At 44.9% G+C, this 27,028-nt stretch overlaps 1 protein-coding gene across 3 annotated transcripts in view; it reads left to right on the forward strand.

The window, feature by feature from the left end:
• LOC126263167 (monocarboxylate transporter 2-like) overlaps positions 1-27,028 on the forward strand; it is a 257,848-nt gene that overhangs the window by 14,296 nt on the left and 216,524 nt on the right. For all 3 annotated transcript variants that reach the window (XM_049960210.1, XM_049960209.1, XM_049960211.1), the window contains exons 3-4: positions 4,930-5,056; positions 14,627-14,770. In XM_049960210.1, the coding sequence (XP_049816167.1) occupies positions 4,930-5,056; positions 14,627-14,770 (271 nt within the window). The remainder of the gene's footprint in view (positions 1-4,929; positions 5,057-14,626; positions 14,771-27,028) is intronic.

Raw genomic sequence — 27,028 nt, forward strand, 5'->3', positions numbered from 1 at the left:
CATCACCTATTTCAATCCCTAGGGGTTCACTTTCACAAAACACTGAAACACTGTTTTTTATTTAGTAACCGAGAAGTCAAATTTTAAGTCTCTATCTTTAGCGGTTTGGGCTGGACGATTGTGAGTCAGTCAGTCTGTTAGTCATTACATTGCCTTTTACATGTTGCGATTTAAATCTTCGCTCCACGGTACTGAGGCACGACGCTAGATGAGCCAAAAAATTCGCCAAATTCGTTGATGAAAACGAGTACCGTGCGGTAATTCGTTTTCTGCTTTTGACGGGGAACAACGTTGCCACAATCCGTGCAGTGTTGCTGAACGTGTATGACAACAGTGTACCGTCATATGACACAATGGTTAGGTGGCGCAGTCGCTTATAGCGTAGTCAAACAAGCCTAAGTGTCGAAATGTCATTCTAACTCTCTACGAAAGAACAACGTTCTACAATCCGTGCAGTGTTGGTGGACGTGTACGGCAACAATGCACCGTCGTATGACACAATGGTTAGTTGGCGCAGTCGCTTCCAGCGTAGTCAAACTGTAAGTAGGCTGTTTATGTTTTCTTATTGGCAACGTTACGTAGCGCTCTGTATGAAAATCACTGGCTGTGCTGTGTGCAGTCTGTGGCTAGTTTGCATTGTTGTCTGCCATTGTAGTGTTGGGCAGCGGCAGCTGGATGTGAACAGCGCGTAGCGTTGCGCAGTTGGAGGTGAGCCGCCAGCAGTGGTGGATGTGGGGAGAGAGATGGCGGAGATTTGAAATTTGTAAGATTGGATGTCATGAACTGCTATATATATTATGATTATTAAGGTAAATACATTGTTTGTTCTCTATTAAAATCTTTCATTTGCTAACTATGCCTATCAGTAGTTAGTGCCTTCAGTAGTTTGAATTTTTTATTTAGCTGGCAGTAGTGGCGTTCGCTGTATTGCAGTAGTTCGAGTAACGAAGATTTTTGGTGAGGTAAGTGATTTGTGAAAGGTATAGGTTAATGTTAGTCAGGGCCATTCTTTTGTAGGGATTTTTGAAAGTCAGATTGCGTTGCGCTAAAAATATTGTGTGTCAGTTTAAGCATAGTCTTGTATAATTGTTCAAAGGGGACGTTTCAAAACAAGCCTAAGTGACGGACTCGAAATGTCATACGAACTCTCTGCGAAAGAAATTAGGTTGGAAAGACAGGCGATTGGCAGTCGAGGTGACAGTGGAAAACATGAAAGATCCCTAATGGATTAATTTTTAACATGTTTTCAAGACATTTTGAACAAAATTCGTCGATTTCTGAGTGCCACGACAGCTCACACTCGTTCAAAAACCCCGCCGAACTCAGACAGCAGCCGAAGTAGTCCAACTGTCTCAGGTCAGATGGACTTTTTAGCCTCCTATTCACCATGAAATAGTGGTGGAAAACAAAAAAGCAAAGTAAGCAATGTCAATATGAGGTTTCGCCACCACCAAAACGGAAAAGACTCAACCACTTGAGGCAAGGTAATTCACAGGGTTACTTGGGTTAGCCATGGTATGCTCCTAATGCACAGCCGCATGCGAGCCGCATCAAACCAATCAGAAGACTGATTGCAAAAAGTCATTCATCGCTGGGAAAAATACGCCACACCGAAGGGTGAATATGTAAAGACTGACTGACACCAAGTCTCATGGTCGCATCTCTGTTAGTTTAGAATTTGTTGTCCGCTTTCTTGGACACGGAGGTGGCTAGTAATAAATGGCTCTGAGCACTATGGGACTTAACATCTGAGGTCATCAGTCCCCTAGAACTTAGAACTACTTAAACCTAACTAACCTAAGGACATCACAAACATCCATGCCCGAGGCAGGAGTCGAACCTGCGACCGTAGCAGTCGCACGGTTCCGGACTGAAGTGCCTAGAATCGCTAGGCCACCGCGGCCGGCAGCTAGTAATAACACAGTTAATTAGAGAACTCTAAATAATTAATACTTTATTAGTGACAACAAAACTTATCTTTCCTCGCCAGGCTCGGCTGTAGCTATGAAACTGTACACCTGGACTTGCGGTTCAGAACACACTAAATGAGCCACGATTACTGAGTCGCGAACTGATAAAAGTTCAGAGTAGCTGTAACGTGCCTTCACTACAGTCACTACGAAACTCAAGTTCGTTGACACTTGTTGACACAGTTCTGACAGCGATAACGCGTAGACGCAGGTCACAGAACACGGAAGTCTCTTCACTCCCCGACGGTTGACACGGGGTGTGTCACTGCGAGCAGGCAACACAACGACGTTACACCGACAGGAACTTCCTTGAAGTGGGCAGGATCCGACCTCGAAGTGAAGTGCCCCCCTGGCCTCTGACGACGCTATTTCATGGCAGTGGCACGGCGGTGGTCGCTCGGAACTACGGGACGCACGGCTTCTCCCTAGCATGTCATTGGCGCCTCGTGATATGGCTTTGCTCTGCAGTATCTCTGCAGTGATCAATACTTCTTGCACGTCTCTCGATACTTGACAACACCACAAATACGAATACTTAGAGAAAGGAAGGTTACTGACAGATGTAGTGATTTTTCTGAAGAAAACGCTGAGGAATATTTAGGTACCATCTCCTTAAGAACTTAAGGGTCCATAGTAAAGCGCAATGGGAAACAACATTTCTTACGAACTTAAGAGTTCATAAGAATGTGCAATGGGGAACAACGTGAACACTAAGGCTCGGAATAAGGATTCGTATACAAATGATGACATGAAAAAAATAAATAAGTTAAGAAACTTGACTCTTTAATACCAGTGAAGGAAACAGATCATTAGACAAGAGAGGCGGCATTTTGATTAATATTCTTATTCTCTCGTTTCCCTCAACATCTATGTCCGCTCTTCTTAAAGCAAATGCATTTAGTTCAAAATGGCTCTGAACACTATGGGACTTAACTTCTCAGGTCATCAGTCCCCTAGAACTTAGAACTACTTAAACTTAACTAACCTAAGGGCATCACACACATCCATGCTCGAGGCAGGATTCTAACCTGCGACCGTAGCGGTCGCGCGGTTCCAGCCTGTAGCGCCTATAACCGCTCGGCCACCCCGGCCGGCAAATGCATTTAGTGTTGAGCACTGTTCTATTTATCTTTTACCGAAAATTTTTCATGATGGTTTATACAGTTGTTCTCAGACAAGCCAGTAGCATTAAAAGCAGTCTCAAGATAATGCTAGTACACTATTCTCAGATGATTTCCGACGTACATTTTCTTGTTGAGCAAGCGACAATGAAATTTCGACATTACACTGACCGCTGTAAGGCCTTCATGGTACGTTTTTAGCCTTGGCTGTCATGAAAAACTTAGGAACAGTCATAGAATTTGGCGCTTGTATTCCCAAAGTGTGAAACAGCATTTTCCCGGGTTCGATTCCCGGCGGGGTCAGCGATTTTCTCTGCCTCGTGATGGCTGGGTGTTGTGTGCTGTCCTTAGGTTAGTTAGGTTTAAGTAGTTCTAAGTTCTAGGGGACTTATGACCACAGCAGTTGAGTCCCATAGTGCTCAGAGCCATTTGACCCATTTTGAAACAGCATTCACGAGTATGACCACGTATGAACAACCGTTGCTATCCCCATTTGTGGAAAAAGTTTTCAGCCTTATTTATATGAACTGTCTTCAAACACTTTTTTTTCGTTCGAAAAAATCTTACACGCATGTGAATTAAACATAAACCCACTTAAAATAATATATAATCCAAAATGATTTAAATCTTAAGTGTCTTACAAGAGGTTTGTTCTCAAATAATGCTACCTATAGACCATAATTCATTTCTTAGCTTTTGTGTTTCGTTATTTTTGGAATCGGAACGACAACTCTTATAACACCCTTAATTTGGCCAGAAATAGGTTATCCCTTTACTTAACAAACAGAATGATCGTATTTCTGTAAGAACCTCAATACAAACTAGATGACTGTCAGTGGAACTCACACTTAAACAATGTTGCAGCCACGAAAATTTAGGAATTTAAGAAATCAGTAGACTAGCCCATTATATCTAGTAATTTTCCATTTGGCTCCTCTCTTAATTACAGAGGATCAATAGTAATTAATTATGAAACTAAACTATACAACCATCAGACCGTGGTGCTTAATGCCTCTCCCATATGCCTGTTACGAAAACAATTGTTCTTTAATAACAAGGTATTCAGTGTTTCCGATAAATGTCGCATTATTTTTACATTAAACACATTGTGAGGAAACTTGTATTCACAAAACAAATCACTCTCCGCAAATCATTGTGAAATTGTTCCTGAGACAAGTTCATACCGCCTTTCCGTATGCAAGTTCACTGACATCACATGATTAATGAGGAACCAGCTTCGCATTTGTAACATCTTCTACCTACAGAACTGCTGTTTACCACGTAATCGACCGAGCGAGGTGGCGCAGTGGTTGGACACTGGACTCGCATTCGGGAGGACAACGGTTCAACCCCGCGTCCGGCCATCCTGATTTAGGTTTTCCGTGATATCCCTAAATCGCTCCAGGCAAATGCCGGGATGGTTCCTTTCAAAGGGCATAGCCGACTTCCTTCCCCGTCCTTCCCTAATCCTATGAGACCGATGACCTCGCTGTCTGGTCTCCTTCCCCAAAACAACCCAACAACCATGTAATCGACACTCGAGATAAAATCACCGATTACTACTTGTATATATACTTCTAAGCTACGACTGTAGACTGTAAATACAGATTTGTCAATGTCAATAATCATTTGAAAGGAGTAAGATATCGCCGAGGTACAAAAATTAATATAAGTAACTAATATTTGAAAAAAGAGTCCTGGGACAATAATGAATAGAATAAACAAATTGTATCGATATATGATAACGAAAGGTGATGTTACTGCAACGTGCCATAGTCACTATCCTCTGCAGACGACTCTTACGATGCCACTGCTTATGTTTTATTGTTTCTCTGCAGATGACCAGTCAAGCCCTCATCTCCGTGTTCAGCGTGTTGTTTGGACAAAAGCTGATCTCGATGGGACATGAGACAACAAGTGCAGCCGTCATAATGAACGTTATGACGGCAGTCATGAACTTCTCTGGTGAGTAGCAGAGATAATCTCCTCATTGGATTGTCTACTTGTTGCCTTCTTTTTTTCAGTTCTTATGATATACCCAAGTCGGCAGGTTTAGTTGTTTTTCGGACCTTATCACAGTGAAGTGGCAATGGAAGGATTCGAAGTTTTAAAAGCGAATGTGCCGGATGCGTCATAAAAACAAGGAAACCCGTTCTACATGCTAGCTCGAAACTGAGATTTTGATGTAATTAATTTTAATGTTGGATTAATACTATCTCAATCAAACCTATGTGGCCTTAGCGCTCTACTAGTTGTAACCTGCAGCTTATTTCACATACCAGTAGTTCTGATTCACACACGAAAAGAAAATCGCAGTGCCATAAAATAATTAATGTAGAGTAATGAAATTTCGGAAATACAGTAGAGCGTCGATTATCCGAAGTAATTGGGGGACATAGGTGTTCGGATAATCAAACTGTACATGTTTATTTGCCAAAAAGAAGTACTGTACAGCAAAATTTATTCATAAAAACAGGCATCTCTTTTAGTATTACAAAGTGACATACAAAGGCAACTTCAGTAGGAATCATATTCCTTTCTATGAGAGACAAGTACGAGATTATTACTATAATCTCGTACTTGTCCTCATAGAAAGGACAACACGTTTACTTTTAAGCATTTTGTATCGTAAAGTTCACTTCTTCACGCAGCAGCACACAAGTGGTCGTACAAGAGAACAGAAGGTGACTGCACCGTGAGAAGCTCTTGTTGGGGACGCGCAATCCTTCAAACTGCGCGGAGCGCCACGCCTCAACTCTAAACTGGCGCAGCTGTTGCTGTGAACAGCTTTGATACTGCCGCTACTTCTACTGCCAGTGCCAAGCCGACAGAAGTGTGCTGATTGTTGAAACACAGCGACTGGCGGCTTGGCCAGTCAGCAACGCATTGTGAAGGCCCCATTAGAAGCAATGTTCCGCCAGCGGTGGCCCAGTGCGGCGTCTACTGTGGGAAACTTGGTTTGGGTTCAAAAATGGTTCAAATGGCTCTGAGCACTATGGGACTTAAATGCTGAGGTCATCAGTCCCCTAGAACTTAGAACTACTTAAACCTAACTAACCTAAGTACACCACACACATCCATGCCCGAGGCAGGATGCGAACCTGCGACCGTAGCGATCGCGCGGTTCCAGACTGTAGCGCCTAGAACCGCTCGGCCACCCCGGCCGGCCTTGGTTTGGGAGTGAGGGGGATGATGGACGTTAGGGTGGGAGAGTAACAGGTGCAAGCGAGTACACAGTTCGGTTAAGCGGTCGTTCGGTTGACTGACGTTCGGATAATCGACGCTATACTGTACTTTTGTCTAGATGACATATATAGGTGATTAACATTGCAAGATCACGGGCTAATGTAAGCGTGAGATAAGCCATTGCAGATATGAAATTCTGGTACATTAATAAACAGCCAACAAGCAAAATAATGAACGCAGACAGCCATGCCTTGTGTTGTACAGGTGCCGAATGCCGGTTTGTGGGCTGGAGTTCCATGCCTGTTGCACCTGGTCGGTCAATACAGAAATGGTTAGTGCTGGTTGTGGATGACATTGGAGTCGTCGTCCGGCGATGCCTCAAATGCGATCTATTGGAGACAGTGACGGCGACCGATCAGGTCAAGGCAACATGTCGGCACTTTGTAGAGCGTGTTGGGTTACAGCTGCAGTAAATGGGCGAGCGTTATACTGCTGGAAAACACCCCTTAGAATGCCACTCACGAATGGCGGTACAACAGGTCGAATCGACAAATTGACGTACAAATTTGCAGCCAGGCTGCATGGGATGAACACGAGACTGCTCCTGCTGTCTTACGAAATCTCATCTCAGACCGTAACTCCAGGTGTTGGTCGAGTGGGTCTACAATTGGACAGGTTGGTTGCAAGTCCTCTACAGTCCTCTTTCTAATCAACACACGGCCATCACTGGCACCGAGACAGAACCAGTTTTTATTCAGAAAATACAACAGACCTCCACTCTACCCTCCAATAAGCTCTCACTTGACACCACTTAAGTCGCCAATGGTAGTGGTTTGGGGTCTGTGGAATGCAAGCAACTCGACCGCATGGCTCAGGGCCATCCGTGACTTACCCTATTTGTAACATTTCGTTATTTTTTATCTAATTATTTTCAATTTTCTTACTCCTGTATTAATATTACCAACGGATCATTCTTATTACTGTATATAATATATAATTGTATGTCACCATGATTATTAAACCTGTACGACCTGTTTAAAGTTTCCAGATAACTGGTAAAAATTCGAGGCAATAAATTGATCGGAATTGAACTGAATTGTCAGTGTTTATTGAATATATACGACCCGTTTAACGTTTCTAGATAACAAATGACTTGAAACAGAATTGAAATGAATTGAGACTGTGGTACCTACTGCTGTTCAAATTACTGCTGCAGATACAGTGCGATGCGCCAGAGCCGTAAATCGAACTCTATGGTCTTCCTCTCGGTAGTGCAACGTATCCGTCTGGAGCCCTATCTTCTTGCGACCGTACCTTCTCCTGAACACTGCTCTCAGCAGTCATGTGCAGTGACTACATTCCAGAAACAGTCTTTCTGCAGCATTGCAGAAGGAACATCAAGCTTCTCACAGACATATTACACGACCTCGATCAAACTGAGTGAGGTACTGATAATAATGCCTTAAGGGCATTTTTGATTAACATCGTCTCACCATGTCCGGTCTCAAAGATCGTAACAGCGTGAATTTAAAGAAAACTTGACTTGCATCCTCATAGGTGCGCTATTAGCGCCCTTCTCGTGTGACTGGCGTGAAACTAGAAAAGAAACCATCTTTCAGATGTAGAAACATGCCTACCAACTTTCGTTTATATCGCACAATTCCTTCTTAGTATTACAATTTTCTTCTGTCAGTGTATCATGAGTGATGGCGAGAAAGTAATCTATTGTACATGCAAAAATGACAGCTGGCCTCAAGTATCTACTTGTTTGTGTAATCATAGCTCATGATGCGCAACCCCCCTCCCTGCTTAGTCAACTATCCCATTGCATGAAAATGCAGCATGCACGCATAGTTGCCACCGTGCGGTGCATGGGGGCAGGCAAGGGCAGAAGTGTGCATCTCTGCACAGTGCTACTGTAATAGGTTAACATTATATAACGTGTGCATTATGAAACAAATTTAATACTTTTAAACATGGTTTATGGTCACTGATGTAAGAAAGATATTCCTTCCGTTACTTCATACTTTTAGGTGTCTACTTTTCTTTTTTCTTTTTCTTTCTAAAGCAGCCTACGTTTTCCATCGAAATTTTCTCGGCTGTTTAGTCGTGAAAATGTAGCAGACCTACTCTCATATGTATTATAGTACAGAAGTGAGGATTTAACACATTGAAGATAATACAAGCATTGTACTCATTATAGTGAATCGTATTATGTAGAAGGCATATGAATCAATAAAAGCATTTTCCATTAAAAGCATTTTCACAAATATGATAAAATTCAAAATCCAAAGAATAAATAACTTTTTCAATGAGTAAATATTTTTCTCTAATTCGGGTAATACTCTTCAGATCGATAAATATCTCGTACTACATACTCTCTAAAGAAGCCTGCGTTCTTCTTCTGCGTTCAGGTTACACCCACACCAAATTTCTTCCATATCGGTTCAGAGGTTTAGTCATGAAAAGGTAACAGAAAACCAGACTTCCACATTTCTAAAATTTTGAACTAGAATAACTTCTTTCCTTGATCCGATTTTGATGAAATAAAGAATATATATGTTCCCACAAGCTGCTGTCAAATTACTTGTGAAACCCCGATAAAGTTCCTCTAATAGATTTGGAGATTAGCGTGTTCAAACAGACAAACAGACATACATGACGGTTTTACAGTTTTTTGTTTGTATAGAGGAAGATGACCTCTTTTCAGCAGAGTAAGTAAAAAGGAGGCATGCGAAAATTTGTGCTTAACACATCAAATCGTTCATCCACTGCATGGAAATACTGCAATGTCTGTCAAATGTAGTGGAGTTTCATACTGTAGAATATACTGTCTATGTAACTGAAACTGCAAATTCTTATTTACAGTTTTGTTTTTCATCTTTAATTCTTTACCACAGTAGATGGGAACACAGGTAAAGAACTATCGCTGCTATTCAATCACTCTCCAGTGAGACAGGAATGCGGACCGCTACGGTCGCAGGTTCGAATCCTGCCTCGGACATGGATGTGTGGGATGTCCTTAGGTTAGTTAGGTTTAAGTAGTTCTAAGATCTAGGGGAGTGATGACCTCTGATGTAAGCCCCATAGTGCTCAGAGCCATTTGAACAGGAATGCGGTAAACTGGTAACATCTTCTTATTTACTTCATTCTCTACCTTGAATGTTAGAACGAACTGTCTGAGCTTCACACAACTGAGCTAACGATTTTTATTTACTTTATTTTAGTTGTTTCAGAGAAATTTAAGCGTTCTGGAAGTGAAGCAGTCGGGTTCCACGCTAGGAATACTCGGCAGGACACTACCAATTCCACCATCATGTGAAATTTCCCGGAAACATTGATCAGAATCGCGGGCTTACGTTTGCATTTGATAAGTTTCTGGAACAACATGTCCTGGATAAAATTACGAACTCCTAATGCCTATTTGATGGCAAGAAACTAAAGACAATGAACTGCTTTGCATATGCTGGGCATCTACCTCTAATGAAGTGATTCCAAATTTCTTCCTTATATATTTCATTCTTTGTCCCAGAAAGTAGTGCACGCTGGTAGCGAAGCAGAGATAGTCTCAATTGGAACTGTTTTGGAGGGGATTTCCAGTGCAGGGAATCGCGTTACAACCAAGGGAAACGTTCACCCCCCCCCCCCAAAAAAAAAAAAATGTCTCTGAGCACTATGGGACTTAACATCGGTGGTCATCAGTCCCCTAGAACTTCGAACTACTTAAACCTAACCAACCTAAGGACAACACACACATCCATGCCCGAGGCAGGATTCGAACCTGCGACCGTAGCAGTCGCGCGGTTCCGGACTGAGCGCCTAGAGCCGCTAGGCCACCGCGGCCGGCTCCCCCCCCCCCCCCTTCACCCCACATCTCAAGTTTTCACCTTCATTGCTGCGATAATGTCTTTTGTCCCTGATGTGTTCTGGAAAGGTGTAGCACATTAATGTAACTGCAAAGAGAACTGTTTAAGATTTTTATCAGATCTGATTGCCAAAGATGTCGAAGGAATCGAGAGGTATGATACAAGTATCTTAACAAGTCAGTAAAGTCTACACAATAGTATAAATGTTTTAAATGGCTCTAAGCACTATGGGACTTAACATCTGATGTCATCAGTCCCCTAGACCTAGAACTACTTAAACCTAACTAACCTAGGGACATCACACACATCCATGCCCGAGGCAGGATTGGAACCTGCGACCGTAGCAGGTTCCAGACTGAACCGACTAGAACCGCTCGGTCACAAACAATACTATAACAGAGGTGATCTTGAGACTTAACAGATTCGGGAAAGATGACATTGATTTAGCGACACTATTGTAACAGGATAAACGATTTTGAGCAAAAGACAGTCTTCCAGGACACTGGGCATCGGCTGCTGCCACTCACCGACCTGCATGATCAGCACCCCAGTATTATCAAGACACTTCCGTGACACTGTTATTCATACCAGTCCCGTGGGACTTGCCTTGGACAAGCCGCCTGGATGTGACCAGCTGCCGTGGTCGACGGTCATTGGTTCTTTTCAAGAAAAATTACGCTGTGGCATAAAAACGCCACGCTTCGACAGTGTCAGACGGTAGCACCTGCATTTAAGCCCGCCCACATCCACCACGTGGCGGTGTAACGGCCGACAACAATGTGACGTCGAGCGTGTGTTGTCCAACGCCGTATCGATGACACTGCCGCCACTGTAGTGGCCGGGCACGGAACTTATGTCCATCCACTGAGCATCCGAACTGTCGGGCACGCTGCAGCCTTTTACTGGCTACGACGAGTTCGCCAAGCCATTTCCTCCTCTGCCAAGACGTCAATGTAGGACTTGTATGTCTGAGGCGTGCCGCAATCTGATGTTTCCGGAGGGAAGTACACATTCTCGGTTTCTTGTAGGTACAGTTCTGCTGAGCTACGGATAACTGGTGCATCACAGTGTGCGAGTTAAGTGGCGCGTCAGCGTTCTCCAGAGCTGACGTGAGCAGTGCAGAATGACTGTTACGACCAAAACGTTTATGTTACACGCAGATTCACCTTGAAATTCTGGTAGTACATTTCCCAGTCACTTTAATATGACCACCATCTATTTTCGTCCTCAAAGGCAATAACTCCTCAAAACCGGAAGGTGGCAGCACTAGCAGTGAGGGTACTGAAAACCTGTAGAAGCGACACAGAAAACAGTGCAGTCGTTGTCGTAATGCGATTTATCTGACGGCCCTCAGGGTATGCTCATTGGCTTTCCAGAATAGGGTGGAAGCATATGAGAAACGGCTAAGTTTGTCAACTGGTCGCCGTGGCCGGCCGAATACAGTGAAATTGTTGAGCCAAAGACAGCCCAGATGATCCAAGGGGCTACCAACAGCGTCTCTTCAATTAACATTTGGAAAACGTTGCTGTATATGGGGCTCCACAGCAGGCACCTAGCTCATGCACCCATGCTGACTGTTGTTCATCGGCGACGAAGCCTGGGATTTGCGTACCAGTACTGAAACGCTCGCTAAACCCGCTGGGCAGAACTAGGATTGTGAAAAGGGCCAAATAAGATGTCAGTCAGATACTCTCAAAATTGTAATTTATTGTAATTTACTAACACATTTAAACCAAAATGGCACATAGCCGAACCTTCAGAACTACGGCTGAAGGTCTCCAAACAAGAAATCTTAAAAGCAACAAGATAAATCTCAAGTAGAAAGAACATGCAGTTAAAAATGCTACTAAAATAATTAAAATACATATAAATATAAGGCAGCTAGGCGGAAAGCCACAGGGCAAAAGTGAATAAACAAACGTAAACAAGATGCAATACAAACGGCTGAAGGCCCGCAGTAAAATTTTCAAGATTTTTAAATAAATTACCATAACGTTTCAAAGGCAGAAGGCCGCATTTGTTAGAATAAGGGTTTACGTGGCTGAAGGCCCACAATTGATTTTGCAAAATTCAAAAATACATAAAATCCAGTAAAAAAAATGGCTCTGAGCACTATGGGACTCAACTGCTGTGGTCATAAGTCCCCTAGAACTTAGAACTACTTAAACCTAACTAACCTAAGGACATCACACACATCCATGCCCGAGGCAGGATTCGAACCTGCGACAGTAGTGGTCGTGCGGTTCCAGACTGTAGCGCCTTAAACCGCTCGGCCACTCCGGCCGGCAAATCCAGTAAAAGCAAGAATTATTTAAATCCTAGGATATGATAGATTATAAACAGACAATTAAACGCCAGTGAGAAGGACAATAAAGAAAGCGGCATTCGGAAGCTCCAGGGAGGTCGGTCTGACCTCGTTCACGTAAGTGAGATAGGTGGTGAGCCCAACTACACTTGATCCTTCGCAACCCAAACAAGGGACAGCCACGAACCGACCAACAAACGACTTGCTTGCCACCATATGGCACATGAGACTTCAAACACAAAATGTTACGGGCGTGATCATCCACAGCCGAATATGTATATGTATTAAGCTGTCAAAACTACACACCGTGTTGGACAGGGTTCAAATGGCTCTGAACACTATGGGACTTAACTACTGAGGTCATCAGTCCCCTAGAACTTAGAACTACTTAAACCTAACTAACCTAAGAACATCACACACATCCATGCCCGAGGCAGGATTCGAACCTGCGACCGTAGCGGTCACGCGGTTCCAAACTGACGCGCTTAGAACCGCACGGCCACACCGGCCGGCTGTTGGAGAGGGACAATAGGTGACGAAAGTACACTGAAATTACGTTAGTGGCCAGGGCAGATAACCAGAGCACTAACGGCCACAAGGCAGAAAATTCCGCTGGTGCACTAGAATTGTAGTCAACCAATGTAGTTAATTCCACCAGATGGCGGCTAAATTTCAGCAATACAAACACTCGGTGTTGCTCACAGGAAGTTCAGTACCATAAGATTTCACACACATTTGAACATTTTGCTCACAGGAAAACCTCCCCAACAGCAAACCACCGAAACGAACAACAGAACACGAATGGACGTGGCCTGGGTACTTGAAACCATTACTCAACTTGCCATTCTGGGTCGGTGAACCACGAAGCTCGTAGCGATCGGACAGCTCCACACACGCTCCGACACTGCGCAGGGGCTGCCAGCGGACCCAGCCGACTGCACCGCGCAGACATATTCTCCCTGGCCCGCACCAACCGACCGACCTCCCGCAGAATGCCGACAACATCTAAAATAGTCAGTGGAAATAACGCCAACTACACACACAACCTGACAAACACTTGCGCGAAGACCTGAACGATACCCAACAGTAACTAAGCACCCACGAAGACAAATCGAGAGAATGCACACACAAACAGCCGACTTTTGAACGATCGGCGGTCCAAAACGCTTCGTCCGGTGGGACGACCGACCGACGATCCACCAAGACCGTGGCGCGGCTCAAGTGATGCATGACGGCAATGGTCGGGCGAGCCATGTCGACGCAGACCCCACAGTTGCAACCTGACTGCACTAGTGCCACATTACAACTCCCCGACTGGCAGGTCCGGACTGCGCTCCACACGCGTTCCAATTGAATGGCAGCCGAACTAGCGATCCGAACTCCTCTTACGACAGACAACGCCCGGGAAGTAATAGCAGTCGAGCAAAGATACTACGAGAGGGGATACGCGCTGCTAGCGCCGGTCACGGTCAGGCAAAGCAGCAACTCAGTGACAGTAGTAATTTAAATTAAGGTAGTGAGCTGGAAGTACGTTAAAAACGGGGTGTAAAATACATGATGATGGGGACACTAGCCACGCACAGCGCAAGTACCGTAACAGAACGTTCACTGAGCGGTGACAGGTAACCTTCCAGGCTTTTGATAGGTGGTCACATTAATGTCACTGGACAGTGTATACAGACCAAAGCAATGTAGCGTCCTGCCACTGTGAAACAGTGCCAATAATTTCGCCAAGGTGACAAAGACGTGGGTGAAGCCGATCAGGAGGAAAGAACATCGACATCGACCACAGATGAGAATGTCCACGCAATATTTTCGGCAAGCTGAAAGAACATCTGTGGGAATAAGGTTTTCCAATGATGAGGATGTAGACGCGGCAGTTTTCGAATGGTTCAATCACCATAGAGTGGATTTCTATCGTCGAATAAATGAACGTTTGCTAGAACGTTCCTAACCTTGCTTACAGAGACTATGTTGAAAAAGTGTGTCATGTACCTGTATCATTTCGAAGTATAGTGCAGCGTTCGCTGAAAGTTTCTTAACCTGCTATTATAATATGTAACTTTACTTTTTGAAGTTCACTCGCGCTATTTCATTTTCAGTGTTTACGAGCCATGAATAAGACAATTTAATCAGCCCTAATTGTTTGAGCGGACGGCAAGAAACGTGCCTTTTCAGGTCTACTTACCGGACCGCTGCTGAAGAAGTTCTCGATGCGGCAGGTGGCGGTCGTGGGAGGGTGCTTCGTGGTGACCGGCCTGGTGCTCACCAGCTTCGCCAATTCTATCATCCATATCATCATCACCTACAGCATCTTCGTAGGTAAGACAAAATCAAAAAGTTCAATATATTCTTGCGGGCAAGTACATAATCGAATTCTCATTGTTCAGAATTTAAGCTATTCTGTGACTTTGAATAACTGGTTTCGATTATGGGCTGCTATTTTTGTCCACTGCGATAATCAAGTTCCTTCGTTCTAGTTTTTCATTCTCTTCATACGTATCACTGTGGTTTACTTTCCCTCATTTCGTTTTTTTGAATGTATGGGTTTGCGTGAATTCTGAATTTAAAGTACCATTTGCAAAATGTTTCACTGCACTACTTCAACTCGAAGGATGACCTAAACTACACGTTGCACCTTCAGACATAGTACACTCTAGGTATTGTGTGGGGGCGATGTTTATTCCAGTTTCTGTTTTGTTTTCTAGTACAAACTTTACATTAATTGTTACTATTCAAAAGCACATTACATGATATCGTAATTACGTCTTAATTTTTTTTAAATAATTACGTTCTCAAGACACTAATGGTGGTAAAAATAACAGTAAAAATGCATTTATCTCCTTACAACGCCATGCACGCATCTTGCGTCCAAAACATGTGTAGTTGTGTGAGGAAATCTGTTGTGCAAATATAAAAAAACTGTGGAGACAGCAGTACAGTTCGTAAGTTGTCTACATGGATTTACAGGAACTTCCACTCTTTGATGTGCTATAAATGGTTCACTATACATCCATGCACACGTCTAAGCTGAATCACCTAAAATTTTCACCGCAAATATTTCGGAAATGGAAAGTGCTATTGATGTGCAACTTTCACAGAATGGATTGATAGTCGGGTCTCGTTTTGTTAGCCAAGAAACGTAGTACATGGAAAGTGTTTTTGTTCAAACATGCACTTTGTTAAATGCAACAGTGACTATTCACACGAACTAACTAAAAGTAGGCGCTACAGTCTGGAGCCGAGCGGCCGCTACGGTCGCAGGTTCGAATCCTGTCTCGGGCATGAATGTGTGTGATGTCCTTAGGTTAGTTAGGTTTAATTAGTTCTACGTTCTAGGCGACTGATGACCTCAGAAGTTAAGTCGCATAGTGCTCAGAGCCATTTTAACTAAAAGTGGGGTAAATTACAATACTTGTGGTGTTTTTTCCCGGATTCTAGTGCGAGTCATTTAGGAGATATCGTATTTTTAAAAGTTTTGACGGCAACACTTGTTTGTGCCGTTCAACCGGCATAGTTGCTAGGTACGATGCTGTTGTTTGCTTATAGTCTGCTTGTGTGCTCCTTACGTGAGACGGTCGAAGCAGTAGGTCGTGAGTGGACAATTTCATTTACCAATGCAGAGAAAGCCGGCACGCACGTGGTGCTCAGAGAGTGTAGGAAGGAAGCAGTTCATTATTGTACAGTGTTTGTAGCAAGATGTCCCAATAGGCGTCAACCATCTCGGCAATTACTTATCAGTCTCTTCAACCAGTTATGACAAAGTGGTACTGATCTACTCGTTAGCTCCCGCGCTATCGCGCAGGGAAGTGACTTACTCGTAAGTCAGTCAAATGTCCTACGCGTTCTCCTTCGACATAGGTTCCATCTCCATCACATCTCTCTCCATCAAGAGCTGCATGGAAATGATTATGAGAATCGTGTTAACTTCTGGGCGTCGTTATTTAGACAGGGTTCTCCAGATGTATCACATGTGCTGCTTAGTGATGAAACTACGTTTACCAATAATGGCCAGGTAAGACACCGAAACATGCACTACTGGTCTGTTGACAATCCGTCAGATGGAACGTCAGCATCCATGGAGTGTAAACGTGTATTGTGTTATAGTGGGTCATTAGACGATGGACCTATTTTTCATAGAAATCATGCATGCATGCTTACAAACAACATCACGTGCGACCTTCAGATCGGTACAGCAACAGTCACAATAGCAACACACCTGCATGACATATCGAGATGACTTTTGTTGATGTTTGTTCATTCCAGCGTCCACATCATCTTTTCATGTTTAAATTTGCACGTAATTATTGTCTGATGTATGTATCTTTTAGTTTTGCATAGAACGCTTTTGATAACGAGATGGGCTGAACTGTTGGAACGCACAGGGCAGTAGCAGGACTGGGGGAGGGGAGAGGAGGGGGGTGGAAATCGATGAATCGGTGAACAAGGAGGCGAATGGTGGCTGGTGGTAGAGGACAGCTACTCTCTCTGTCTTGACGCTTACATGACTTGGAGGAGGTGTTTGGAACAAGGTCGCGGAATCGCAGTAGAGGCTCTGAGTTCTTTCTAGAAAATCCGGCAGTTAAAACGGACGAATAGGGGATCCATAGGGAGCACTTTTGGCGTGAGTCAATTGGGTCGTTGTGTTGGACCCAGAAGTTAGGCCCATGATTGGCCGAAATAAGCGCCAGAAAGTGCTTCCTCTCAGGGGTAATGAGAGCTAATGGTATTTAGTGGAAGGGGGGATAAGCTACAGTATGGACGTGTTGGCCGGTGGGGACTCACTGTGCAGCTGCACCACGAAGTAATGACGGTGAGATGTAATGCAAGTGCTTGCTGGCCGAATTGCTGAAATACTTGTCATGCGTGTCGCAAGCTAATTTCTTTACACTGTGCTGTTTTAGGTTGACCAATATGTTTGTTCTCTTGCTTCAATATTGTAACTAAATCCATTTTTCTCTCACTCTGTCCTCATTCCATGTAAACCGGTTAACAAAATTGTAAATTTATTAGCCCCGCGAATCTCTGTGAATGACTAATTGCAATTTTCTCTCTTGTTCTTTTCCCTCAACAACGCTTACGTCTGTTGCAGCATGTTGGATCACACACAGTCTTACAATTGAAAGATTGCCTTCTGGGCAGGCCACTGCCATGGTAATACCTGTCAGGCACCTCCCCTTTCATTTTGTTTCGGTGATTATCATACATCTTCATTCGCCTTTGATGTATCTATATTTTCCGTGATTGATATTAATCTGATGGACTATTAGGGTTAGGGTAAAGCGCTGACTGATCTCACAGTACTTACATGACTTGAGCAGCAGTAGTAGAATTACACTCGGCTGTAGAGATAGATTTTTGGACCCTGTAGGTGGCCGTTGCGTTAGGGGAAGCTTTAGAACTTTCCTCAAGCAGCAAGAAAGTTGGCGGATTCCTTTACAGTGAGGGAAGCGGGCCGTGGGCCTGGCAGGGCAGTGGTTTATGGGCAGCCATTCTGGTGGCCGGCCTTGTTCCACTAGCGGTCAAGCAAGAGGGTGGGAACTCCACGGTTGTATGCGAAATGACACTTCTTTAGAAATTGGCGGCGGGGGCCATCCTGCCGATGGCCTAAACGCTTTATTTGAGAGTGGACGTGGTGTAGGTGTCTGGTCCCCTCATTCCACGTGTGGGTCCAGGTAAAGCGGCGTCGGGCTGGCGCTCTGCTAACGTGTTTATTACAAGAACAGCGTATCTTGTGAAAAGGGACGACGAATTTCTCCGGACGTCGCGTTTCTTAGATGCCGCAGCGCCTCGCTAAAATGGCGCCGTCTAAATCGTTTTATGGACGAGACAGAGCTTGTTTCCACTAGGAAGTTCCTCATCTTGTGAAATGCGTTGGGGGTTTGGCTGCAGGACCTCCAGCCATTGTGTGCTATTTTTTCGGAGAACAGAATGTGTACTGCACTGCAGTGATTTGTTGAGGAAGATCGGGTCTCCTTGCTAGTAAACATGATTGGCACAGTAAACACTGCTGGGCTATAATAGGTTTATTCGAGAACACCGGGGGAATGGCTGTTTTGTGGAAGGTTTTGAGCAAAAGGGAGAGGCGACTTGCTTCTCAACCGCCGTGGAGTATAGTCGCTAGAGCTCTTCCATTCCTACGGAGAGCGTAGTTAGTTGTAAAGACGTCTGGACACCTGGGCGAAACTTTATATTTTCTCAGAGGTGAGGCAATAATTGGAGGATATAGGGTCCTCTCCCGTGGTACGACACTTCGGCAGAGTCTGCCCGCAGACCACACCATCTCGTCTTTCACTAGCTACAATCCTGGAAATTGAAATAAGAACACCGTGAATTCATTGTCCCAGGAAGGGGAAACTTTATTGACACATTCTTGGGGTCAGATACATCACATGATCACACTGACAGAACCACAGGCACATAGACACAGGCAACAGAACATGCACAATGTCGGCACTAGTACAGTGTATATCCACCTCTCGCAGCAATGCAGGCTGCTATTCTCCCATGGAGACGATCGTAGAGATGCTGGATGTAGTCCTGTGGAACGGCTTGCCATGCCATTTCCACCTGGCGCCTCAGTTGGACCAGCGTTCGTGCTGGACGTGCAGACCGCGTGAGACGACGCTTCATCCAGTCCCAAACATGCTCAATGGGGGACAGATCCGGAGATCTTGCTGGCCAGGGTAGTTGACTTACACCTTCTAGAGCACGTTGGGTGGCACGGGATACATGCGGACGTGCATTGTCCTGTTGGAACCGCAAGTTCCCTTGCCGGTCTAGGAATGGTAGAACGATGGGTTCGATGACGGTTTGGATGTACCGTGCACTATTCAGTGTCCCCTCGACGATCACCAGTGATGTACGGCCAGTGTAGGAGATCGCTCCCCACACCATGATGCCGGGTGTTGGCCCTGTGTGCCTCGGTCGTATGCAGTCCTGATTGTGGCGCTCACCTGCACGGCGCCAAACACGCATACGACCATCATTGGCACCAAGGCAGAAGCGACTATCATCGCTGAAGACGACACGTCTCCATTCGTCCCTCCATTCACGCCTGTCGCGACACCACTGGAGGCGGGCTGCACGATGTTGGGGCGTGAGCGGAAGACGGCCTAACGGTGTGCGGGACCGTAGCCCAGCTTCATGGAGACGGTTGCGAATGGTCCTCGCCGATACCCCAGGAGCAACAGTGTCCCTAATTTGCTGGGAAGTGGCGGTGCGGTCCCCTACGGCACTGCGTAGGATCCTACGGTCTTGGCGTGCATCCGTGCGTCGCTGCGGTCCGGTCCCAGGTCGACGGGCACGTGCACCTTCCGCCGACCACTGGCGACAACATCGATGTACTGTGGAGACCTCACGCCCCACGTGTTGAGCAATTCGGCGGTACGTCCACCCGGCCTCCCGCATGCTCACCATACGCCCTCGCTCAAAGTCCGTCAACTGCACATACGGTTCACGTCCACGCTGTCGCGGCATGCTACCAGTGTTAAAGACTGCGATGGAGCTCCGTATGCCACGGCAAACTGGCTGACACTGACGGCGGCGGTGCACAAATGCTGCGCAGCTAGCGCCATTCGACGGCCAACACCGCGGTTCCTGGTGTGTCCGCTGTGCCGTGCGTGTGATCATTGCTTGTACAGCCCTCTCGCAGTGTCCGGAGCAAGTATGGTGGGTCTGACACACCGGTGTCAATGTGTTCTTTTTTCCATTTCCAGGAGTGTATATCGCCGGCCGGTGTGGCCGTGCAGTTCTAGGCGCTTCAGGATGGAACCGCGTGACCGCTACGGTCGCAGGTTCGAATCCTGCCTCGGGCATGGATGTGTATGATGTCCTTAGGTTGGTTAGGTTTAAGTAGTTCTAAGTTCTAGGGGACTGATGACAAAAGATGTTAAGTCCCATAGTGCTCAGAGCCATTTGAACCATTTTGAACTAGCTATATCGGCAATGTTGCGCAGCTTCGGCAAATTCAGAAGCCTATCAATCGTTTTCACGACCATATTTTTCCATAGTAGCCTTGTACTCGCAGTAGTCACTACAAGAGTCCATTGCATGGTTAATTATATTTTGATGTGAGAGAACGAAACAGCAGAGTGTGCTTGCCTAGATTGGCACCCTTCCACTGACAGTAGCCAGTCTCATTTACAAATAAATTCTAGTAGGCTCCCCAGGTCTATTGCCAACCAACCTGAGTTCATTTTCTAAAAAATTTTGCACGGTGGAAGTTTCTGTATGTTTAATCTCTTTTGACCTTGATATTAGTTAATAAATCGCTTTGTGATACCACAGGTCCTTGTTATCAATTTTTTCAATGACACCCATTCTCATTCCCTACGACGTCATTTATATTGTTGTGGGTTTGAAGAAATTAAATTAATTTTATGTCAAGTTAGCCAACTCAGGAATAATCCACACTGGGGCCACTAGTTACGAAAGTCAGATATTCTTGCGCTGTTGATAATCGTGGCACCTCATGAGAATGGAGGTTTCGAATTTTTTGTCGTTTTGCAGACACCACAGGCTAGCTTGCAAAATCCTCACCAATGCTGATCATTTAGTCTGCTAAATTATTATCAGCTCTTCATTTCGTAGCGGACAGTATCACTTAAGAACATTGTTTGTTACGCAGTTAACATTTCCTTGGTGTAAAAGTAACCATGTTGACAGATGTGAAAATTACCGAACTATCAGTTTAATAAGCCACGGCTGCAAAATACTAACACGAATTCTTTACAGACGAATGGAAAAACTGGTAGAAGCCGACCTCGGGGAAGATCAGTTTCGATTCCGTATAAATATTGGAACACGTGAGGCAATACTGACCCTACCACTTATCTTAGAAAATAGACTTAGAGAAATCTTTTGACAATGTTGACTGGAATACACTCTTTCTGAGGGTGGTAGGGCTAAAATACAGGGAGCGAAAGGCTATTTACTGTTGTGGATTGGCAGGAGAGCCAACCCACGGAGTTTGCAGGAAGCCGAAAGGCACGCGTTTTAGCTCACGCAGGCTGGCGTGAGGTCTGGAACAGGACAAGGAAGTTATACTAGAAAAAAAGGATGTAGCTGGTGGAATACTTAACTTTAATCCATTAATGTTGAACGTAGCTCTTGTCTGTACATTATTTACAATATCAATAGCAACTGATAATGGCGCCTTGCTAGGTCGTAGCAAATGACGTAGCTGAAGGCTATGCTAACTATCGTCTCGGCAAATGAGAACGTATTTTGTCAGTGAACCATCGCTAGCAAAGTCGGTTGTACAACTGGGGCGAGTGCTAGGAAGTCTCTCTAGACCTACCGTGTGGCGGCGCTCGGTCTGCAATCACTGATAGTGGCGACACGCGGGTCCGACGTATACTAACGGACCGCGGCCGATTTAAAGGGTACCACCTAGCAAGTGTGGTGTCTGGCGGTGACACCACAGGTCAAATAGGTCAGCAGGAATTCATTTCTCAAAATTACAGATAAACACCGTAATTAGTTCTACGTATCCAGTAGTCACATTCGCGATTATTCGTTCGCTTTTCAGTATAACCTACGTCCATTTTAAATTTCTTTTTCATCTCAATAAACTATGCACGAAGTTTTGCAGTCGTCAAAACTTCAGGGCGAACATGATATCGAGTTTCCTTAAGTGTCCTAATTGATAGTACCCTTTTATACAAGATAAATGAGGCGAGTTTTGTGTAACGAGCAGTGGTTACCGTTCGAGTGCATAATCTTTCATTGTCACGCAAGATCATGGTTCAACTAAAGCATGATTTTCTCACAGTGGTGATACATTACACATAATTATGTGTTTGCCACGTCTTGAAAATGCCCACAGATTCACATACACCGGATACCAAACCACACTCGTTTTCCTTTCACGTACACATTGCATAGTTCTGATTAGTTTTATCCTCGACGATATAGTGTGGTGCACTTCCATCGACTGCGATTCCGATTCAGGTAACGATTAATTAATTCACATCTCGGATGGCACAAATTGTACTTAACTCACATTCAAGAGGCACGGAATTCAAAGCCCCATCGAACCACTCACATTCAGTTAAAAATTATTTACAACTTTCTTGGTCGCATAAAATACATATTAAAGTGGTAAAAGGTTTCAATCAGTTATGATCAGCTTCATACCAGACTTTGAAATGCAGATAACGTTACAATTTAGAGGAACACAGCAACAATGAAAGTTAAAAAAGTAAGACCTATATAAAAAAAAACCACTGGAACATTTATACCCTCAGGTGATGAACGGAAACAGCGGGCGAAGCGCGAACTACCTGTGTAGAGGTTCAAACGTCAATTACCTGTTGTAAAGGCACAAACGTCAACTGCTGACTAGCGTGAACACGTTATGGCTTGAATAGGAGAAGTTCCACACAACGTCTGCACATGAAGTCAGTAGAAGCCAATGAGGCGAATCGTGAGGTAAAAACGTGTCAAAGTATTAAAATTATAAGTCCGAGACCAAAAGAGAGAGATAATACATCAGATTATATCGGCCTTAACTACTACGAGCATTAGTTAATTACTAAAACGGAGGAAAAAAGAAATGCGGAAACCAATTATGCAACAGTTCCCAACTACACAAGCTATTCCCGATATTCGACATTTTTTTTTGTCTGTCTTGACTGGGATATTACGCCATCAGCATAGTCGGGTACTTCGTTAACATTATTAATTCAAACGCGCCCGTGAGGATACCTAAATAAAAATGACTTTCGTAAACGTTACGCTAAAACTAATTGCATCGACAATTCGATCCAAACTTAACATTTACTGACACTGTAGTTTCTTAGTCAAGAGGTCAGGGAGCCTGACGAATACAGTGATGCAGTTTGTCTATTTTTATACTGTTAAAATTCACAAAATTGTGGGATACTATTTACACACATTTCTGTTTTACAACTTACAAGTGCTCGAATAAGCCGGTGGCGTAATAAGGCCACCCAATGAAGACCAAAAAGTGTTGAATGTGGGAAATAATTCGTGGAGTCGCAAATTTTTGTACAGCACTATTAGGGAGTGCCATGACCACTGTACTAGAAATCCGGACTGGTGAGAGATTGGTGGGCGAGGAGATGCTTTTGACGGTCACTTTTGTACGTTTTTCTTAAATAACTTGAAAACTACGGCCTCTAGTGGAAACATGTCCCAGTAGAAATTATAACAACAATCATGCTCATAAATTAAGGATAATGCTGATACATGGGGAAACAGCGCTCTGGTGGGCGGTTTTGCGGATTTAAATCACCTCGGGGTTTGACCATGCGGTGCATTTGGCCTTTGGTCGTCACACGGTGGCATTGGCAGCAGTCCACTTATGCAGAGGTGTGTTGGTGCGTTTCAGAGTACAGTGCAGCGACTAACTCATATTTATGATGTTATGAGGGGTCGAATACTAGGGCGACTGGAAGCTGGTCAAACACAGCGGGTCGCAGCACAGGACCTCCGTGTGCCACAAAGTTTGATCTCAGGATTATGGCAACGATGCCAGCAGACAGGAAACGTGTCCAGGCGCTACAGTACGGGACGTCCACAGCGTACAACACCACAAGAAGACCGATATCTCACCATCAGTGCCAAAGGCGGCCACGGAGTACTGCAGGTAGCCTTGCTCGGGACCTTACCGCAGCCACTGAAACAGTTGTCTCCAGACACACAGTCGACAGACGACTGAACGGACATGGTTAATTCGCCTGGAGACCTGCAAGGTGCATTCCACTGATCCCTGGTCAAAGGAGAGCCCGTAAAGCCTGGTGTCAAGGACACTGTACATGGTCATTGGAACAGTTGTCCCAGGTTATATTCACTGACGAGTCCAGGTATAGTCTGAACAGTGATACTCCCCGGGTTTGCATCTGCCGTGAACCAGGAACCAGATACCAACCCCTTAATGTCCTTGAAAAGGACCTGTATGGAGGTCATGGTTTGATGGTGTGGAGTGGGATTATGATTGGTGTACGTACACCCCTGCATGTCTTTGACAGAGGAACTGTAACAGGTCAGGTATTGGGACGTCATTTTGCACCAGTATGTCCGCCCTTTCAGGGCTGCAGTGGGTTCCACCTTCCTCCTGATGGATGATAACGCATGGCCCCACAGAGCTGCCATCGTGGAGGAGTACCTTGAAACAGAAGATATCAGGCGAATGGAGTGGCCTGCCTGTTCTCCAGACCTAAACCCCATCGTGCATGTCTGGGATGCTCTCGGTCGACGTTTCGCTGCTCGTCTTCAAATCCCTAGGACACTTCAGGTGCTCCGACAGGCACTGGTGCAAGAATGGGAGGCTATAACCCAGCAGTTGCTGGTCCACCTGGTCCAGAGTATGCCAACGCGTTGTGCGGCCTGTGTACGTATGTATGGTGATCATATCCCATATTGATGTGGGGGTACATACGAAGGAAAAAGTGGAGTTTTGTAGCGCATGTGTTTCGGGGCGGTTTTCTCATCTTATCACCAATATGGATTTACAGATCTGTGTCGTGTGTGTCCCCTATGGGCCTATGCTATAAACGCCAGTTTTGTGTAGTGCCACGTTGTGTGGCACCACATTCTGCAATTATCCTTGATTTATGAGAATGAGTGTACATTAAAGATAATACAAAAATGTCGCGCTCGTATTTTTGTAATGCAAATAGTTATCACGTAGCGAGCGACAGAATATGAAAATCTCACATGTGTCTTTTGAAGGCCAGATGTAATATTTAGGGATGCATAAAACGACATCGATAGGCGGGAACACATAATCACCCAGAAACATTATCGAAAATGACCATTTGGTGATGCATGTGTTGTAATGTGCAGATGCATGATGTTGCATGGGCGTACTTACCTCCACATCTTTGAATACGGCCTGTTGAACAGTCAACGCTATTGTGACGTTGTACTCGTTCCCCATTTGTGTATTGTCAGAGGGTGGATTCATTTCTATGGATGACAGTGCGCGACCGGATCGAACAGACGGATGAAAGAGCTCTTGGAACGACAGGATATTAAGTGAATGGGCTGGTCTGCCCGTTTACCCAACTTAAGGCGGGTAGGACGTCAAGCGGGCCGACTTGGAGCAGGAGAGACACCACAGGACATTTTAATTTGCACTGTCTATACTTTTACAAATAAATTCATAAAACTTTAACAGCATGACCAGGAAGGATTGAGGACTCCTTCCTGGTCATGCTGTTAAAGTTTTATGAATTTATTTGTAAAAGTATAGACAGTGGAAATTAAAATGTCCTGTGGTGACTCTCCTGCTCCAAGTCGGCCCACTTGACGTCCTACACCCCCCCCCCCCTTAAATTTCATCAAATACGTGTAGGATGAGTTAGGGAGACATACTGCATGAGGTGTATATGCACCAACAATACAGCTGTTGTGAACCGCACAGGTGGGGGGATCATAAACCACTGTGGCTTCAGGGTAATTATCGTCTTTGAATAAAAACGTCAATTCTGTTCGTATCATTACGTATTACTTTCAGTTACCTTCTCTAATATATGTGCCGCTTTAAGCTGTCGCCAAAGATGTAGTGCCAAAGATCTTGCGAAGATAGATAGAAGGCGATCAATCAAGCTTGCCTATCACAAGAGAGACCAGCGACGCATCAACAAGCAACAGCCTCAACGCCCTCTCGACCGCAAGTTTTTAGGCCGGCACCGCTGATTGGAAGGCTTCACTCACTACCACAGTCACTAACTCAGTACAGTCCTCCAGGTTGGCATCTGTCATTCAGTTGTGGAGCGGCATAGTTCAGCACAGGCTACACCAGTACGTAGCGTCCAGATTAATGTGATAGCAAGAGTACCGTTATTGTCTGCAAGAGGGCTATTACGGAAGAGCTTCTACCACAACTAGAGGTGTACAAATTCCCCTTGCAGCCTGCTTGCCCCTAGCTCCTCTGCAACCATTCATGCAGGTCAGCCTGCCGCGACGTAAACACAAGAGTGCGCGTGTACTGAGGCACAGTGGGTAATGCGGCCGACTTGGGCTCCCGCAAGCCCGGGCTACCTGGGTTCCCGCAAGCCTGCCAAGCTTCACGGGACCCGCTCAGCTTGCTGCGCCTGACAACAGGTTGCGCTGTCAAGCTACCGTGACTAGAGTAGCCAGGTAGTTAGCCTGCAGTTCATTTATCGCAACGGTGGAGGCAGCACAATGAATAGGTCGAACTTTAGTGAGATTGAAAAAAAATTGACAACTGGCGAATACATGCTGGTACCGAAACAGAGCACAAGTGCCGCATGGGAAACGTTTTCGTGTGTTTATGAGGCCGCTTCAAATAAATCGGTAGGTGTGTCTCAATGCAAACTATGTAAAAAGCCCTTAAGTATTTATTCGGGAACCTCGACTATGTTACGACATTTGTGCAAATTTGACAAGCAGTTCCCTCACTCCGTAAATATCTTGAAAAAGGACAAAGATTTAGTGGCCGAAAAGTGTGTCGAAATGTGTGCTAAGGACCTGAGACCATTTAGCAGTATAGAGGGAGAAGGATTTCTTAATTTAGGGCAGACACTGATCGACATAGGTAAAAAATATGGCTCAGTTGATATTAAAAATGTTATGCCTTCCCGAGTG

The sequence above is a fragment of the Schistocerca nitens genome, chromosome 6 (genome assembly GCF_023898315.1).
Source record: "Schistocerca nitens isolate TAMUIC-IGC-003100 chromosome 6, iqSchNite1.1, whole genome shotgun sequence".
Taxonomy (NCBI): Eukaryota; Metazoa; Arthropoda; class Insecta; order Orthoptera; family Acrididae; genus Schistocerca; species Schistocerca nitens.